General features: G+C 43.4%; 1 protein-coding gene and 1 long non-coding RNA gene across 6 annotated transcripts in view; both read left to right on the forward strand.

Moving 5' to 3' along the window:
- gripap1 (GRIP1 associated protein 1) overlaps positions 1 to 19,746 on the forward strand; it is a 110,156-nt gene that overhangs the window by 18,490 nt on the left and 71,920 nt on the right. For 4 of the 5 annotated variants that reach the window (XM_042304128.1, XM_042304130.1, XM_042304131.1 and 1 more), the window contains exons 10-23: positions 460 to 507; positions 626 to 657; positions 1,314 to 1,361; positions 1,490 to 1,589; positions 1,836 to 1,913; positions 4,334 to 4,426; positions 4,849 to 4,983; positions 5,164 to 5,259; positions 5,651 to 5,863; positions 5,974 to 6,087; positions 6,833 to 6,910; positions 9,644 to 9,739; positions 11,377 to 11,433; positions 17,586 to 17,685. In XM_042304128.1, coding sequence (XP_042160062.1) covers positions 460 to 507; positions 626 to 657; positions 1,314 to 1,361; positions 1,490 to 1,589; positions 1,836 to 1,913; positions 4,334 to 4,426; positions 4,849 to 4,983; positions 5,164 to 5,259; positions 5,651 to 5,863; positions 5,974 to 6,087; positions 6,833 to 6,910; positions 9,644 to 9,739; positions 11,377 to 11,433; positions 17,586 to 17,685 — 1,288 coding nt within the window. The remainder of the gene's footprint in view (positions 1 to 459; positions 508 to 625; positions 658 to 1,313; positions 1,362 to 1,489; positions 1,590 to 1,835; positions 1,914 to 4,333; positions 4,427 to 4,848; positions 4,984 to 5,163; positions 5,260 to 5,650; positions 5,864 to 5,973; positions 6,088 to 6,832; positions 6,911 to 9,643; positions 9,740 to 11,376; positions 11,434 to 17,585; positions 17,686 to 19,746) is intronic. The other variant, XM_042304129.1, reaches the window with a different exon arrangement.
- Positions 2,887 to 3,518, forward strand: LOC121840464. The gene is made up of 2 exons (XR_006079658.1): positions 2,887 to 2,946; positions 2,985 to 3,518. It is a non-coding gene; the product is annotated as an uncharacterized LOC121840464 (long non-coding RNA).

Here is a 19,746-nt window from a genome sequence, read left to right on the forward strand (position 1 = left end):
CCTACGACCCTAGGTCAGGTGCTAACGACCCGCCCTACGACCCTAGGTGAGGTGCTAACGACCCACCCTACGACCCTAGGTGAGGTGCTAACGACCCACCCTACGACCCTAGGTTAGGTGCTAACAACCCAGGGTGATGCTTTAATAATTGTCCATTTCTCCTAGAAACATTTATACGTTTTGTTATTTTGTTTGTTATTCAGTTTTTATGTTACCTGCCCTCGTGCCTCAAAGTGAAGCAGTAAGATATGCAGCTCTGTATCTGAGAGTACATACAAAAATATGGTCACTACCTGCCTCCTCCATTTACTAGGCTAATTGAGTGTATGTGGGTTTATGTAAATATGATACGCTGTGGACAGACTTTCCCTAAGGCACAATTAAGGACAGACAACAATTTGTTGGCTATTTCTATGTCTCTTCATCTAAGTACTTAGATATTTAATTTCTCTCCTCCAGTCATCCAAACAGGCAGACATCACTCAACTTCAAGAAGAAATAGCAAAGGTAACTAACTATAAGATCAGATGTGTTCTTCGTTGTATAGATCAGGCTCTAGTGTATATTAGCATCTAGGCCCCGACATGTAATGGAAAAGTGATTTGATCCATGTGTTGCTTTCTAGCTCTCTGATAAATTGAAGAAAAAACAAGACTGGTAAGATTCTATTTACCTTGCAAGTGTTATGAAGGCATTTCTTTGGTTCTACACAAAGTAAAACTTAAAGAGCATTAAAAGACAATTTCATAATAGATTGATTGTATTTCCTTGCCAATGTGGATGAATGTATTTGAGTTTCCTTGGCTCAGCTGTGATGCACTACATCAGAGTATGACAGTAATGATAAGCACCTGGGCCTTGTCCTGTTATAGTGCTGTTTCTCTGTCATCATTGGGCAGCCGTCTCAGGCTCAGTATAGCAATGCGACACTAGGCACCGGCTCCGTGGACAGTCAGCAGTCGGGAGTAATGAGACTGAACCTCAACTTGTTTTGCCAGCAGTCACTATCATCTGCTGTATCTGCAAAAACATCTGCCCAAATCTCCCCTCACGGGCTCTTTTCACACCTCCAGAGCCCTGGCCTCCAGAGCCCTGGCCTCCAGAGCCCTGGCCTCCAGAGCCCTGGCTCCTGGCCTCCAGAGCCCTGGCCTCCAGAGCCCTGGCCTCCAGAGCCCTGGCCTCCAGAGCCCTGGCCTCCAGAGCCCTGGCCTCCAGAGCCCTGGCCTCACGCTCGGAGTCTCTTATATCTCCTCTACTGGGAGGTTTCATGGTGGAGCAGTTTTCTCACTGGCTTTTTATGATTTGTTTTATAGCTTTCTGCGTTCGCAAGGTGAAAAAGAAGCCCTTTATAATGACAGCAGGTAGGGCATGCATAAAGTTTCAATGTGTTTTTCACTTTCACCAAGCTTCTGAAGGAGGAGGTACTTTTTTATGTAAAAAAAAAAAGAGCCAGATGCCATTTGATTAAAATACATTATTTCTGCACCAGGACTAAAATCAATGAGATTCAACAGAGGAAGGAGGAGGAGCTAAAGTCATTGAACATCCGCATCCAGAAGTTACAGGGAGATCTGCTTTCAGCCAACCAGGTCACACATCCCGATATTGCCTGTCCTGTTATGAGATCAATCTCAATATATTGTTTATGATTGGTATTGTACCTGAAGTACTCATATTGTTGTATTATGACAATACATACTCCTTATTAACTTCACAACAGATTTCTAGCTGGGTTGTAGTAGGTATGCACTTGACCCATATCCTAAAATGATTGACAGCCTGACAGAATCTAGTAGGAAGCTGAAGCTGACTCTTGCTGTCTGTGTTTTCTTTAGAGTGTTGGAGAGATGAAGGAGCAGCTACAGAGCCGGCAGAAGGAGCATGAGTTAGTTCTACACACACTCAGAGATCAGGTAAAACAATGAGCATTAGTTAGTTCTACACCACTCAGATCAGGTTAAACAATGAGCATGAGTTAGTTCTACAAACACTCAGAGACCAGGTAAAACAATGAGCATGAGTTAGTTCTACACCACTCAGATCAGGTTAAACAATGAGCATGAGTTAGTTCTACACGCACTCAGAGATCAGGTAAAACGAGTAGTATCGGTTAGTTCTACACCACTCAGAGATCAGGTAAAATGAGTAGTATCGGTTAGTTCTACACCACTCAGAGATCAGGTAAAACCAGGAGCATTGGTTAGTTCTACACCACTCAGAGATCAGGTTAAACAATGAGCATGAGTTAGTTCTACACGCACTCAGAGATCAGGTAAAACGAGTAGTATCGGTTAGTTCTACACCACTCAGAGATCAGGTAAAACTCAAACCTTTTAACCGTAATTTGCTCTATATAGTTTTTATGCTATAAAAAAAGGATTTGCCCCCTTTCTAAGTTTCTCAAGTTTTGCATTTTTTTTATACTGAATGTTATCAGATCTTCAATCAAAACCTAATATTAGATAAAAAGGAACCTGAGTGAACAAATAACACAACAATTACATAATTATTTCATAAACAAAGTTATGCAACATCCAATGCCCCTGTGTGAAAAGCCTACATGAAAATGTTGGGAAAAAAATCTAAATATTTGAAGTTTTGGAATGGCAGAGTCTTGAAACTAGAGGTCGACCGATTTTAATCGGAATGGCTGATTTGAATTATGGCCGATTTCAAGTTTTCATAACAATCGGTAATCTGCATTTTTGGACACCAATCATGGCGGTTACATTGTACTCCACGAGGAGACTGCTTGACAGGCTGTGACTACCTGTTATGCGAGTGCAGCAAGGAGCCAAGGTAAGGTGCTGCTAGCATTAAACGTATCTTATAAAAAACAATCAATCTGAACATAATCACTAGTTAACTACACATGGTTGATGATATTACTAGTTTATCTAGCTTGTCCTGCGTTGCATATAATCGATGCGGTGCCTGTTAATTTAGGTAGTATAATGGAAGTAGAGTATGATACCATACTGTAGGTAGTATAATGGAAGTAGAGTATGATACCATACTGTAGGTAGTATAATGGAAGTAGAGTATGATACCATACTGTAGGTAGTATAATGGAAGTAGAGTATGATACCATACTGTAGGTAGTATAATGGAAGTAGAGTATGATACCATACTGTAGGTAGTATAATGGAAGTAGAGTATGATACCATACTGTAGGTAGTATAATGGAAGTAGAGTATGATACCATACTGTAGGTAGTATAATGGAAGTAGAGTATGATACCATACTGTAGGTAGTATAATGGAAGTAGAGTATGATACCATACTGTAGGTAGTATAATGGAAGTAGAGTATGATACCATACTGTAGGTAGTATAATGGAAGTAGAGTATGATACCATACTGTAGGTAGTATAATGGAAGTAGAGTATGATACCATACTGTAGGTTGTAAATGGAAGTAGAGTATGATACCATACTGTAGGTAGTATAATGGAAGTAGAGTATGATACCATACTGTAGGTAGTATAATGTAGAGCTTTTTCATTTGTATAAACTGAGTTCATCACAGCTCCTGTAATATGGAAATATTTATTTCAAAACAATTAAGGCATCTGACATGTAAACCTTATTCACATTTTCTTTCAAGTTTTAGTTGAAATAAACTCAGCAAAAAAACAAACAAAAAACCTCCCTTTTTCAGGACCCGGTCTTTCAAAGATAATTCGTCAAAATCCAAATAACTTCACAGATCTTCATTGTAAAGGTTTAAACACTGTTTCCCATATTTGTTCCATGAACCATTAACAATTAATGAACATGCACCTGTGGATCGGTCGTTAAAGACACTTAACAGCTTACAAACTGTAGGCAATTAAGGTCACAGTTATGAAAACTTAGGACTTGTCATAACTTGGCACTTATGTCCTCTGTGATGTCACACGTCTTTATGAACTCAAACTCCTCTTTGAACAGATAAGATAAGGATTTTGTGTCTGCTGTTGTCTTCTCTTTTTGTTTTCTCTTTACAATATGGAAATATTTTTTATTTCAAGTCATTTTGGCCAGTCATGCAGACGTTCTGTTTTTGATCTGGCTTCTGTCACCGTTCTTTCGTTGTTTCTTTCCCTCATTTGTCCTTCTTGTTTTTCATTCTGTTGTCCGTGCCTTACTGATCCTCTTCTGGTAATTTCAGCCGACCCGTTGATGATCCATCCTATTAATCTAACACGTCTTTCCCCCTTCTCTTTCAATCCATATTGTTGTGCTGCCAATCGGCACCTCGTTGTCTTTTTGCTCCGTCTCTCCTCTCTTCCCTCCATGGCTGTCCTGGGTGGCCCCCCCTTGTGTTTACCCCGTGTGTGGTGCTGTGATGCAGATAGCGTGTCAGAGTGCTGTGAGTCAGGAGCAGGTGGAGAGTATCCTGACTGAGAACGATGCTCTCAGGACTAACCTAGTCGCTCTGGAACAGGTATAGTATTCTGACCCGCGCCCTGCCAGGACCCCCCCACGGAACCTCATCACTATTCACTCTACCACTGTCACCACTCACCAGCCATTACCCATCACCATTATGACAAGTCGAGCTGTTGTGAATAAAGTCAGGGAGGTAAAGACATTTTTCACCATGCTGACGGATGGTGATTATTTCAATAGTTCAGACATGAATTACTGCTACTTACAATGATACTACCGGTTTGTTGTTTTTCCTACAAAGCTTAATCCAAAGATGTTCAACTTCTGCTTTTCATGTCTCACTTTCTCTACTTCTGACACATTTGATCCACTTTGTTTCATTAAACAAAGTCTAGAAATACCTTTTTGTAAAATGTAATCAAATGTTCCATTGTGAAGCTCAGTGTGTCCTAACTAGTGGGTGTTGTGTGTCATTAGATTCAGACGGTGAAGACTCAGGAGATGAACCTTCTGCGTGACCAAAACACGGCTCTGAACGTTGAGCTGCAGCAGAGACGGACGGAGCAGGAGAGCTTCCTGGCACAGAGAGATGACCTTAACTCTCAGCTACAGGTTTGTGTGACCCTCACATTGTCCTAATGCATGCATACTCCGAGAACCACTGAAATACACCTCACTTTTACAGTGGTTAGTACTTTGATAAAGGTCTTCTATTGTAGGTCAAGGAGGAAAAAGATGGAGTTGCAGATGTATTTTTATCCTCTCTTTAGCTGTCTTTTTTTTTCTCTGTAGGAGGGGAACCGTGCCAACAGCAGACTGTTGGAACAGCTGACTGTATTGGACCAATGGAAAGACCGATTACAGCAAGAGCTGGAGGAGGCTAAAAAGGTGGGCTATCTGTGACCCACACACACACACACACACACACACAGTGAACAGAGATGGGTACAGGAGGCATACACACATCACACTGTAGTAATTGTCATTACTGTATGCCAGTGAAGGTGGGAGTGCTGATTTGACCTCTCTCAAGCTCCACTCCTTCTGCCCACAGGGTCACAGGCCATAAATGGACAGCACAGCTTCAATTAGCATATGTGCCAGTCTTGGACTTATCACAGAGTTATCTTTGAGTCAAATTGACATGAATTCAGGATTATGATTCAAAGACTCATGGTTTGTTTAAGAAACACTGAATCAGTGCTGGATGAGTATGAATGTTATTGTTCATCTATCATCACAATAAATGAGTTATCCTCCCGTCTCCTACCCCCTGCAGACAGCTGACAAGCGGAAGGCCATGCTGGATGAACTGGCCATGGAGATAATCACAGAGAAGTCCCGGCACAAGGAGGAGCTGAGCGACGTGCGTCTGCAGCATGAGAAGGAGGTGCTGGGGGTGCGGGCACGCTACGAGAAGGAGCTGAGGGGACTCCATGAGGACAAGAACCGCACAGAGGAGGGGATCCGCTCACAGCTCCGAGACGAGAAGGTGAAGGGGGGGGGGGCGAGGCACATTTAGATTCAGGGCCACATAGCCAATGAGAAGGGAGAGAACATGAGGTGCTCTGCTTGTGTATTAATGTGACCTTTGACCTCTAGGCTCGCAATAAGGAGCTGGAGGGTCTGCAGCAGTGTGTGGAGGAGCTGCAGGCCCAGGTCCAGTCCATGGAGGAAACTAAGGGCTGGTTCGAACGCAGACTCAAAGATGCTGAGGTACACGACCAACTTCACTTTCACATTGATTTATTCACTAGAATATTCCAGTACTTACTGGAATATGTAGTGTAGTTATGCTGTGTTGTACCACTATACACTTTAAATCTTGTACATGAACATACAGAGATGAGGTTAATGAGTGATCAATACTGGCAGTTAGAGGCGCTCTTCACTGCCCGGAGTAATGCCTGTCACGGTAACACTGCCCACGGGGCGTCGCGGTAACACTGCCCACGGGGCGTCGCGGTAACACTGCCCACGGGGCGTCGCGGTAACACTGCCCACGGGGCGTCGCGGTAACACTGCCCACGGGGCGTCGCGGTAACACTGCCCACGGGGCGTCGCGGTAACACTGCCCACGGGCGTCGCGGTAACACTGCCCACGGGCGTCGCGGTAACACTGCCCACGGGCGTCGCGGTAACACTGCCCACGGGCGTCGCGGTAACACTCCCCACGGGGCGTCGCGGTAACACTCCCCACGGGGGCGTCGCGGTAACACTCCCCACGGGGCGTCGCGGTAACACTGCCCACGGGGCGTCGCGGTAACACTGCCCACGGGGCGTCGCGGTAACACTGCCCACAAGGTGTCAGTAGTGCTTCTTACTTATTTATGCTCAGATTTGTTTTGTTTTCTAGCATTTACTGTGATTAATGACTTTAAATATGTGTAGTAGTTTAGCCTTTTTAAAGAATTCTAAAAATACATGTGTGCTGATGTGTGGTGTTCCTCTCTGTGTTTAGGAGAGCATGGAGAAGAGCTGTCTGGAGTACCAGGAGAGCATGGAGAAGCTGCAGGAAGAACACTCTCTCCAACTGGAGGTTGTTTGACTTGTTTTTCTCTTCTCAGACACAGCAGAGTGGTGTACACAGCAACACAGCAACACACTCAGACACTTTCCTCCGGGCCAGGGGAATACTGACTGGGAGTGCATGTAGGCTTTGTTCACTGCAGTTGGCCCTAGTGTTGCACGGTATACCGAAACTTTGTTACTGTCTGTGAGAGAAAAAAACAACTGTTTGTTCCTAGAATTGTTGTTACGATCGGTACTTCTGTCAAGTGTCTCACGTGATTGAGAGAGTCAAGTCTGTCACCGCAGAGCCTTTATACCGCCAAGAGCAAAGTGCCTGCTCCACCTACTCATTCCAGGGGAAAACCTGTGGTGAGGAATCATTGCCACAGCACTTTTCAATCAACTTTTGATTTAGTTTAATAAATATATTGACGCAAAGCGTTAGAGGGGCGTAGTTTTTTTTTTTTATGCTGATTTGCCTTAGGAGTTTTGAACTCGAGCACCATTTCTCTGTCCTTCACATTGGAGTGCTGCTGCAGGCTCTTAACCAATCAGGTTCATAGAACAATGCATTAATCTTAAGGTGCGTGCTCTCCACTTTCCTTAGGCCTTTTATTTAGTGATTGTGATCACACCACTCCAGACAGACACAAGTGAAAACTCTTCCATAAATGTAGCAGCCTAAACACTAGTGATCTGACATGCTTTATTGCAAGGAAACAAACAGCAACAGCAGCTGCATAGTCTAACCTAGTCTAACCTACTATTCACTCTGTCCCTCTGGCCAGGGTAAAGGCAGCGGTAACCTTATGTATTCATAGCCCATAGTCTAACCTACTATTCACTGTGTCCCTCTGGCCAGGGTAAAGGCAGCGGTAACCTTATGTATTCATAGCCCATAGTCTAACCTACTATTCACTGTGTCCCTCTGGCCAGGGTAAAGGCAGCGGTAACCTTATGTATTCATAGCCCATAGTCTAACCTACTATTCACTGTGTCCCTCTGGCCGGTAACCTTATGTATTCATAGCCCATAGTCTAACCTACTATTCACTGTGTCCCTCTGGCCAGGGTAAACCCAGCGGTAACCTTATGTATTCATAGCCCATAGTCTAACCTACTATTCACTGTGTCCCTCTGGCCAGGGTAAACCCAGCGGTAACCTTATGTATTCATAGCCCATAGTCTAACCTACTATTCACTGTGTCCCTCTGGCCAGGGTAAAGGCAGCGGTAACCTTATGTATTCATAGCCCATAGTCTAACCTACTATTCACTGTGTCCCTCTGGCCAGGGTAAACCCAGCGGTAACCTTATGTATTCATAGCCCATTTGTTTGTGAGAAAATGTGAATGGGATCAAATTAGTTTTATCTTCAAACTGACTAGGCTGCCTAGACTTTTTCAATCCAAAATGATTAACTGGAATGGATCAATCAACATAATAGCGGATATAGACTGTGAGTACATGTTTAATTACCGGTAGGCCTACAGTTGCATAGGGCAGGACTGCTCGATGCAAATCAGCATAAAGCAAGCTCAGCCCTGTGAAACATGCAGTTTTATAATGCCATTTTTACCCATTTTGTTGGATGATTAAGAAATGTTTTGGCAGTTTTTTAAAGCTAATTTCCTGAAATTCTACACGTTTTTCTATCTGGGGCCCCGCTGAAGGTCGGGGGTCCCAGAGCATGTCCCGTTTGGTAATCCGGCCCCGATCCCTCATCTCCCTTCCTGTTTTCTCTAGATTCCATAGCCACAAAGACACATTCCACAGCCAATGATGTCAGTACTTTAAGACTTTATAAAGGAGATGGCTTCTTCTATGGAGAATTGATCGGTACAATAGAATATTTTCTTCTAGCAGTTGCCAATAAAATAACTCCTAAATGGGAGGGATTGTTTGTCATCTGTAGCCCCATGAAATCTGATTTTATAAGCTCAATAACTCAAAGCATGCACACATTCTCATTGAATAATCTGCATTCACCTGTATTTTAAATAGACCTAGGCTATATCGTTATTTACCCAGTTTATCAATAGAGATTTACACTACCATTCAAATAAATGATGACCATTTCTGTTTTTATAGTTAGATTGGTTAAAAGAAAGTCATATTGATTGTATGGTTTATTAATTAATGCATCCATGGCTGTAAAAAAATAACCTGGATGTACAATTTTTCAAATGTAATGATATTGAATTCTGAAGATGCCCAACGATTGAACATAGTTTCTGCCTGGATCAAGTGCCATTCTGTGACTTTGTCCTTTTCGTTGTTGTGTCATGGAGTATCATATCGAGTATTGTGATACTAAACCTGCTATCAGTATCGAAGGGACAATTCTGGTATCGTGACAACACTAGTTGGCCCAGGGAAATTCTACACTGACTGGGAGTGTATGTGGACTTCAGGTAGATGAAGCTATGACTCGCATTGCTACTCTCGTCTGCTGAGTACCTGATGTTTATTGAACTGTACTTATTTAGCCATTTAAACGTTTTTCTTATGAGTCTAACTCTAATTGGGCAGGTAGGTTTGGTGATATGCTTGTTTGAAATTGAACCCCTACTGTTTCAATTAAAATCCTGTTCGTATCATGAAGTTAATTCTGAATGGAACTGTTGTGTTAATCTTGTCATCACTGTAGATATTCCATTAGCATGGTGTGACTAGTAACCTTATGTTGAAACGGATTCGATTTACATCGGATATGTGAAAATAACTGAAACGGAATACGTGCTCTTTGTGTTTCTCATTCAGTTAAAGGCATCTGATATAGATGGTGTGAACCTGCAGTTGACAGAGGTAGAGAAGGAAAGGGATGTGCATTTTGAAACCATTGGAAAACTGAAGCAGGTAAACTAACCCTTTTTGTAACTGGTAGAAACTACTATTAAAGTTATTTTTCCATCAAGTTTTCAGAGGAAAGTACAGTTTGAAATGTTCCGTACATGTACACACACAAACTCAGTAAAAAAAGAAACGTCCCTTTTTCAGGACCCTGTCTTTCAAAGATAATTTGTAAAAATCCAAATAACTTCACAGATCTTCATTGTAAAGGGTTTAAACAATTATTGAACATGCACCTGTGGAACTGTCGTTAAGACACTAACAGCTTACCGACGGTAGGCAATTAAGGTCACAGTTATGAAAACTTAGGACACTAAAGAGGCCTTTCTACTGACTCTGAAAAACCCCAAAAGAAAGATGCTCAGGGTCCCTGCTCATCTGCGTGCACTTGCCTTAGGCATGCTGCAAAGAGGCATGAGGACTGCAGATGTGGCCAGGGCAATAAATTGCAATGTCCGTACTGTGAGACGCCTAAGACAGAGCTACAGGAAAACAGGATGGACTGCGTGTCGTCCTCGCAGTGGCAGACCATGTGTAACAACACCTGCACAGGATCGGTACATCCGAACATCACACCTGCGGGACAGGTACAAGATGGCAGCAACTGCCCGAGTTACACCAGGAACACACAATCCCTCCATCAGTGCTCAGACTGTCCACAATAGGCTGAGAGAGGCTGGACTGAGGGGTTGTAAAGGCCTGTTATAAGGCAGGTACTCACCAGACATCATCGGCAACAACGTCACCTACGGGCACAAACCCACTGTCGCTGGACCAGACAGGACTGTCAAAAAGTGCTCTTCACTGACGAGTCGCGGTTCTGTCTCACCAGGGGTGATGGTCAGATTCGCGTTTATCGTCAAAGGAATGAGCGTTACACCGAGGCCTGTACTCTGGAGCGGGATCGATTTGGAGGTGGAGGGTCCGTCATGGTTTGGGGCGATGCGTCACAGCATCATTGGACTAAGATTGTTGTCAATCTCAACGCTGTGCGTTACAGGGAAGACATCCTCCTCCCTTCCTGCAGGCTCATCCTGACATGACCCTCCAGCATGACAATGCCACCAGCCATACTGCTCGTTCTATGCGTGATTTCCTGCAAGACAGGAATGTCAGTGTTCTGCCATGGCCAGCGAGGAGCCCGGATCTCAATCCCATTGAGCACGTCTGGGACCTGTTGGATCGGAGGGTGAGTGCTAGGGACATTTCCCCCCCAGAAATGTCTGGGAACTTGCAGGTGCCTTGGTGGAAGAGTGGGGTAACATCTCACAGCAAGAACGGGTAAATCTGGTGCAGTCCATGAGGAGGAGATGCACTGCAGTACTTAATGCAGCTGGTGGCCACACCAGATACTGACTGTTACTTTTGATTTTGACCCCCCCTTTTGTTCAGGGACACATTATTCCATTTCTGTTAGTCACTTGTCTGTGGAACTTGTTCAGTTTATGTCTCAGTTGTTGAACCTTGTTATGTTCATACAAATATTTACACACGTTAAGTTTATTGGAAATAAACACAGTTGACAGTGAGAGGGCTTTTCTTTTTTTGCTGAGTTTAGAAGCTGTATAATAAGGCTGTGGGGTCATGTAATGGTTGTCGTTAGAGCCTCCGTTAAGTACTCTCCCTGTCTTTGTGGTGTACAGGAGATTAAAGACACGGTGGATGGCCAGAGGATCCTGGAGAAGAAAGGTAGTTCAGCAGTAAGTGGAACACTCTCTCCTCAGTCCCTGAACGCTGTCTCTCTCTACGCTGTCTCCTCTCTCTCCACGCTGTCTCTCAATTCAATTCAATTTGCTTTATTGGCATGACGTAACAATGTACATATTGCCAAAGCTTAATTTGGATATTTACAATGTAAAAATGAGAATCAAAATTGTCAACGGGACAACAGTAACAACAATAACCTAGTGTCAAAAGAACCATACATTCAACAATAACAATAAGCATACAGTAGAGTACATGTGCAGGATGATTGGTCTGTCAGACACTGTCCCTCATCTTATGGCAGGCAGCAAAGTAGTGCGCTGCCAACCCACAGCTCTGCGTCCTCCCCCAACAGGACGGGTAGCCTATCCTCATCAGAGAGGTCTTTGAAACCTTGAATAAGGTTTTCAAATTTGGGGCATTTTGTCAGGAAATGCAGCTCCGTCTCAGCTTCTGCTGTTGTGCAGTGGTTGCACAGCCTTTCCTCTACAGGGAGACAGGTTTTCCTGTGTCTACACTTCTCAATGGCAAGGCTGTGCTCACTGAGCCTGTACTTTGTTTAGGTTTTTCTAAGGTTTTGATCAGTAACCATGGTCAAATATTTAGCCACAGTGTACTGTCGATTTAGGGTAGATAGCACTGCATTTTGCTTTGTGCTTGTGTTTCCCAATAAGAAATATAGTTTTGTTTTGACTGTGTTGTAATTGGGTTTATTCTGATTGATTGGATGTTCTGGTCCTGAGGCTTCAGTGTGTTAGTAGAACAGGCTTGTGAACTCAGCCCCAGGACCAGCTGGATGAGGGGACTGAGGCCTCAGTGTGTTAGTAGAACAGGTTTGTGAACTCAGCCCCAGGACCAGCTGGATGAGGGGACTGAGGCTTCAGTGTGTTAGTAGAACAGGTTTGTGAACTCAGCCCCGGGACCAGCTGGATGAGGGGACTCTTTTCTTTGCTCAGCTCTTGGCATTGCAGGGCTTGGTAATGATATGAGAGGGGGTCACACTATTTTAGATGTTTCTAAAACTTAATTGCTCTTTGTTGAGTTTTTATTATTAGTGGATATTGGCCTAATTCTGCCCTGTATGCATTGTTTGTAGTTTTCCTCTGGACATGAAGGAGAATCTTACAGAACTCTGCATGCAAGGTTTCAATGGGGTGTTTGTCCCATTTGATGAAATCTTGTTTTGCAAGTGGACCCCACACCTCGCTGCCATAAAGGGCAATTAGTTCAATGACATATTCAATTAGTTTTAGCCAAATTTGAATCGGTATTTAAATTTGAATTAGCTTTTTAATGGTGTAGAATGCCCTGCATGCTTTCTTTCTCAGTTCATTCACTGCCTCATTAAGGTGTCCAGTTGAGCTTATTTTTAAACCTAAGTAATTGTAGTATGTACAGTAATCTATATATTTTGTACCAATTGAGAACTTTGGTCTAATTACCTGAGATCCGGATCTTCTCTGGAAAAATCATTATTTGTGTCTTTTTGGGGTTTTACTGCCAGGGCCCAGGTCTGGCAGTACTGCTCTAGCAGGTCCAGGCTCTGCTGTAGGCCATGTGCTGTGGGTGACAGCAGGCATAGGTCATCTGTGAAGAGTAGGCATTTAACTTCTGAATTGTGGAAACTAACACGAGGGGCCGAGGATTTTTCTAGAATAGTGGCCAATTCATTTATGTAAATATTGAAGAGTGCAGGGCTCAGATTGCAACCCTGACGAAGGCCCGGCCCCTGGTTAAAGAATTCTGTTCTTTTTTTTGCCAATTTTAATGCTGCATGTATTGCCAGTATAAACTGATTTAGTTATGTCATATGTTTTACCCCCTACACCACTTTCAATAACTTGTAGAACAGTCCTGTATGCCAACTAGAATCAAATGCTTTTTGGTAGTCGATAAAGCAAGCCTATATTTTGGTATTATTTTGGTGGACATGTTTATCTATCAGGGTGTGTAGGGTGTACATATGATCAGTTGTGTGATGTTTTGATATAAATCCAATTTGGCTTTTACTCAAGACATTGTGCTTATTAAGGAAGTTTAGAACTCTTACATTTATAATACTACAGAAAACCTTCCCCAGGTTACTGTTCACGCAAATGCCTCTGTAATTGTTAGTGTCAAAGTTGTCTCCGTTTCTAAAGTTTGGGGTTATGAGTCCTTGATGTCAGGGAAATAACCTACACTCAGGATCAAATTAAACAGTTTTAATATAGCCAATTGAAATGTTGCACTCGTGAGTTTGAGCATCTCATTTAAGATGCCATCAGGTCCGCATGTTTAAAAAAATTTTTGAGACAGCTGTCTCCTCGCTGTCTCTCTCTCTCTCTCCTCGCTGTCTCTCTCTCTCTCCTCGCTGTCTCTCTCTCTCTCCTCGCTGTCTCTCTCTCTCTCTCCTCGCTGTTTCTCTCTCTCTCTCTTTCCTCACTGCCTCTCTCTCCTCGCTGTTTCTCTCCTCGCTGTTTCTCTCTCTCTTCTCGCTGCCTCTCTCTCTCAATTCAATTTCAATTCAATTCAATTCAAGGGCTTTATTGGCATGGGAAACATGTGTTAACATTGCCAAAGCAAGTGAGGTAGACAACATACAAAGTGAATATATAAAGTGAAAAACAACAAATTAACATTAAACATTACACATACAGAAGTTTCAAAACAGTAAAGACATTACAAATGTCATATTATATATATATATATACAGTGTTTTAACAATGTACAAATGGTTAAAGGACACAAGATAAAATAAATAAGCATAAATATGGGTTGTATTTACAATGGTGTTTGTTCTTCACTGGTTGCCCTTTTCTCGTGGCAACAGGTCACAAATCTTGCTGCTGTGATGGCACACTGTGGAATTTCACCCAATAGATATGGGAGTTTTTCAAAATTGGATTTGTTTTCGAATTCTTTGTGGATCTGTGTAATCTGAGGGAAATATGTCTCTCTAATATGGTCATACATTGGGCAGGAGGTTAGGAAGTGCAGCTCAGTTTCCACCTTATTTTGTGGGCAGTGAGCACATAGCCTGTCTTCTCTTGAGAGCCATGTCTGCCTACGGCGGCCTTTCTCAATAGCAAGGCTATGCTCACTGAGTCTGTACATAGTCAAAGCTTTCCTTAATTTTGGGTCAGTCACAGTGGTCAGGTATTCTGCCGCTGTGTACTCTCTGTGTAGGGCCAAATAGCATTCTAGTTTGCTCTGTTTTTTTGTTAATTCTTTCCAATGTGTTAAGTAATTATCTTTTTGTTTTCTCATGATTTGGTTGGGTCTAATTGTGCTGCTGTCCTGGGGCTCTGTAGTGTGTGTTTGTGAACAGAGCCCCAGGACCAGCTTGCTTAGGGGACTCTTCTCCAGGTTCATCTCTCTGTAGGTGATGGCTTTGTTATGGAAGGTTTGTGAATCGCTTCCTTTTAGGTGGTTGTAGAATTTAACAGCTCTTTTCTGGATTTTGATAATTAGTGGGTATCGGCCTAATTCTGCTCTGCATGCATTATTTGGTGTTCTACGTTGTACACGGAGGATATTTTTGCAGAATTCTGCGTGCAGAGTCTCAATTTGGTGTTTGTCCCATTTTGTGAAGTCTTGGTTGGTGAGCGGACCCCAGACCTCACAACCATAAAGGGCAATGGGCTCTATGACTGATTCAAGTATTTTTAGCCAAATCCTAATTGGTATGTTGAAATTTACGTTTCTTTTGATGGCATAGAATGCCCTTCTTGCCTTGTCTCTCAGATCGTTCACAGCTTTGTGGAAGTTACCTGTGGTGCTGATGTTTAGGCCAAGGTATGTATAGTTTTTGTGTGCTCTAGGGCAACAGTGTCTAGATGGAATTTGTATTTGTGGTCCTGGTGACTGGACCTTTTTTGGAACACCATTATTTATTTACTGTCAGGGCCCAGGTCTGACAGAATCTGTGCATAAGATCTAGGTGCTGCTGTAGGCCCTCCTTGGTTGGTGACAGAAGCACCAGATCATCAGCAAACAGCAGACATTTGACTTCGGATTCTAGCAGGGGGAGGCCGGGTGCTGCAGACTTTTCTAGTGTCCGCGCCAATTCGTTGATAATTCTCTCTCTCTCTCTCTGCGATCTCTCTGCGATCTCTCTCTCTCTCTGCGATCTCTCTCTCTCTCTGCGATCTCTCTCTCTCTCTGCGATCTCTCTCTCTCTCTGCTCTCTCTCTCTCTGCGATCTCTCTCTCTGCGATCTCTCTCTGCTCTCTCTCTGCGATCTCTCTCTCTCGCGATCTCTCTCTCTCTCTGCGATCTCTCTCTCTCTCTCTCTCTCTCTCTCTCTCTGCTCTCTCTCTCTCTCTGCGATCTCTCTCTCTCTCTGCGATCTCTCTCTCTCTCTGCGATCTCTCTCTCTCTCTCGATCTCTCTCTCTCTGCGATCTCTCTCTCTCTCTCTCTCTCTCTCTGCGATCTCTCTCTCTCTCTCTCTCTCTGCGATCTCTCTCTCTCTCTCTCTCTCTCTGCGATCTCTCTCTCTCTCTCTCTCTCTCTGCGATCTCTCTCTCTCTCTCTCTCTCTCTGCGATCTCTCTCTCTCTCTCTCTCTCTCTCTCTCTCTCTCTCTCTCTCTCTCTCTCTCTCTGCGATCTCTCTCTCTCTCTCTGCGATCTCTCTCTCTCTCTGCGATCTCTCTCTCTCTCTCTCTCTCTGCGATCTCTCTCTCTCTCTCTCTCTCTCTCTCTCTCTCTGCGATCTCTCTCTCTCTCTCTGCGATCTCTCTCTCTCTCTCTGCGATCTCTCTCTCTCTCTGCGATCTCTCTCTCTCTCTCTGCGATCTCTCTCTCTCTCTCTGCGATCTCTCTCTCTCTCTCTGCGATCTCTCTCTCTCTCTGCTCTCTCTCTCTGCGATCTCTCTCGATCTCTCTCTGCGATCTCTCTCTCTCTCTCTCTCTCTCTCTCTCTCTCTCTCTCTCTGCGATCTCTCTCTCTCTGCGATCTCTCTCTGCGATCTCTCTCTCTCTCTCTCTGCGATCTCTCTCTCTCTCTCTCTCTCGATATCTCTCTCTCTCTCTCTCTCTGCGATCTCTCTCTCTCGCTCTCTGCGATCTCTCTCTCTCTGCGATCGATCTCTCGCTCTCTCTGCGATCTCTCGCTCTCTCTGCGATCTCTCGCTCTCTGCGATCTCTCGCTCTCTGCGATCTCTCTCTCTCTCTCTCTGCTCTCGCTCTCTCTGCGATCTCTCGCTCTCTGCGATCTCTCGCTCTCTGCGATCTCTCGCTCTCTCTGCGATCTCTCGCTCTCTCGATCTCTCGCTCTCTCTGCGATCTCTCGCTCTCTCTGCGATCTCTCTGCGATCTCTCTGCGATCTCTCTGCGATCTCTCTGCGATCTCTCGCTCTCTCTGCGATCTCTCGCTCTCCTCACTGCCTTTCTCTCTCACTCTCTCTTTCTCACCACTAACTTCTGAGCAGGGAAACTGATGAGTCAGTCCCTTTCCATTTAGTACAGAGTGGAAATGTAAATTATAACTTACAGGTGGCAGGTAGGCAGACAACTCATACAGCCGCACCCACTCTTCTCTTGAAAAATAGAATTGGGGCAGCCTTTTCGATATGTACGTTTAAAAAAAAAAGTCTTTAAACTTACTAGGCAAGTCAGTTAAGAACAAATTCCTATTTACCATGACGGCCTACCCCAGCCAAACCCTCCCCTAACCCGGACGACGCTGGGCAAATTGTGTGCCGCCCTATGGGACTCCCGATCACGGCCGGTTGTGATACAGCCCGGGACCAAACCTGGGCTGCGAAGCAGTGCCTTAGACCTCTGCGCCACTCAGGATCCCTTTGTAACCACTTATCAGATGCCTGCCTAACCTTGATAAGTATTTGTTCTGCAGATAATTGCAAGCTTGCCTGAGGCGTAGGGGGTCGTGAGGCGTAGGGGGTCGTAAGGCGTAGGGGTCGTAAGGCGTAGGGGTTGTAAGAGCTTTCTGTAGCTCCTTTTTCCAGCCACAATCTAAATAGTTTTCAGGGTAGGATAGTTCATCTTATTTGATTGTTTTCTTGGTCTTAATTAGATGCTTGTCTAAGATGCCTCTGCCTGAGTCGTATGCTGTTGTCTATGCATAGAGAAAATGAAAACATGCTGCAGTGTTTTTCAAATGAAGTAGTGTACTCTCCTCTCATGGGCTTTGTAATGTTTGTAGCTGAAAGACTTGAAGAGGCAGCTACAGCTGGAGAGGAAGAGAGCTGATAAACTCCAGGAGCGGCTACAGGAGATCCTTACCAACACTAAGACCAGGACAGGTGAGAGGAGACAACATGCTTGACCTACACACATGTTATGTCATCAGGCCAAAGTTTATATATACCACAATATGATGCCATCAGAAAGTATTCAAACCCCTCTACTTTCTCCAAATGTTGTTGTGTTACAGCCTGAATACAACATACCATTATTTTTGGGGTCACTGACCTACACACAATACCCTATGATGTCAAAATGGAATTATGTTCTTTGACATTTTTACAAATTAAATTTAAAAAATGAAAGCTAAAATATCTTGAGTCAATAAGTATTCAACCCCTTTGTTATGGCTGGGGTAAAAATGTGCTTAACAAGTCACTTAAGTTGCATAGTGTTTAACATGATTTGTGAATGACTCCCTCCTCTGGTCCCTCAGTCGAGCAGTGAATTTCAAACACAGATTCAACCACAAACACCAGAGTGGTTTTCCAATGCAAAAAGGGCAACAATAGGTAGATGGGTAAAAACAACAAAAAACAGACATTGAATATCCCTTTGAGCATGGTGAAGTTATTAATTACACTTTGAATGGTGTATCAATACACCCAGTCACTACAAAGATACAGGCGTCCTTCAGTTGCAGGAGAGGAAGGAAACTGCTTAGGGATTTCACAATGAGGCCAATGGTGACTTTAAAACAGAGTTTAATGGCTGTGATAGGAGAAAACTGAGGATGGATCAACAACATTGTAGCTACTCCACAATACTAACCTAAATGACAGAGTGAAAAGAAGGAAGCCTGTACATCCTGCACTAAAGTAATACTCCAAAACATGTGGCAAAACAATGAACAATTTGTCCTGAATACAAAGTGTTATGTTTGTGGCAAATGCATTTCAACACATTACTGAGTGCCGCTCTCCATATTTTAAAGCATAGTGGTGGCTGCGTCATGTTATGGGTATGCTTGTAATCCTTCTTAAAAGTCTACGCTGTAGTGGGTGTTCTAAGCTGACATATGGAACTGTTTTAAGATGGTCGTACCATGGATCATTTAGCTATTGGGTTTAGAATTTTAGGAGCCCTTTAGCTATAAAAAAAATATTTAAAAAATGATTTGATAAAATATTACATTTGGCCTTTACTACTATATCCCATAGAAACACATTCATAAATGGCAACAAAAAAAAAGTGAAAAAGTAAATCACAAGTCCTATATCTAGGAGATAATAGAAAACTCAGGCATTGTGTGTGTGTGTGATTTATATTATATGTGTATGTATGTGTGTATATATATATATATATATACACATACACACACAGTTGAAGTCGGAAGTTTACATTACACTTAGGTTGGAGTCATTAACTAGTTTTTCAACCATCCACAAATTTCTTGTTAGGTCAGTTAGGACATCTACTTTGTACATGACACAAGTAATCTTTCCAACAATAGTCTACAGTCAGATTATTAAACTTATAATGCACTGTATCACAATTCCAGTGGGTCATAAGTTAACATACACTAAGTTGACTGTGCCTTTAAACAGCTTGGACAATTCCAGAAAATGATGTCATGGCTTTAGAAGCTTCTGATAGGCTAATTTGCATCATTTGAGTCAATTGGAGGTGTACCTGTGGATGTAGTTCAAGGCCTACCTTCAAACTCAGTGCCTCTTTGCTTGACATCATGGGAAAATCAAAAGAAATCAGCCAAGACCTCAGAAAAAAATTGTAGACCTCCACAAGTCTGGTTCATCCTTGGGTTCAATTTCCAAACGCCTGAAGGTACCATGTCCATCTGTACAAACAATAGTATGCAAGTATTAACACCATTGGACCATGCAGCCATCATATTGCTCAGGACAGAGACGCATTCTCTCTCCTAGAGATGAATGTACTTTGGTGTGAAAAGTGCAAGTCAATCCCAGAACAACAGCAAAGGACTTTGTGAAGATGCTGGAGTAAACCGGTACCAAAGTATCTATATCCCCAGTAAAACTAGTCCTCTATCGACATAACCTGAAAGGCCGCTCAGCAAGGAAGAAGCCACGGCTCCAAAACTGCCCAAAAAAAGCCATAATGACCATCGTTATGTTTGGAGGGAAAAGGGGGAGGCTTGC

Source organism: Oncorhynchus tshawytscha, linkage group LG22 (genome assembly GCF_018296145.1).
Source record: "Oncorhynchus tshawytscha isolate Ot180627B linkage group LG22, Otsh_v2.0, whole genome shotgun sequence".
Lineage (NCBI taxonomy): Eukaryota > Metazoa > Chordata > Actinopteri > Salmoniformes > Salmonidae > Oncorhynchus > Oncorhynchus tshawytscha.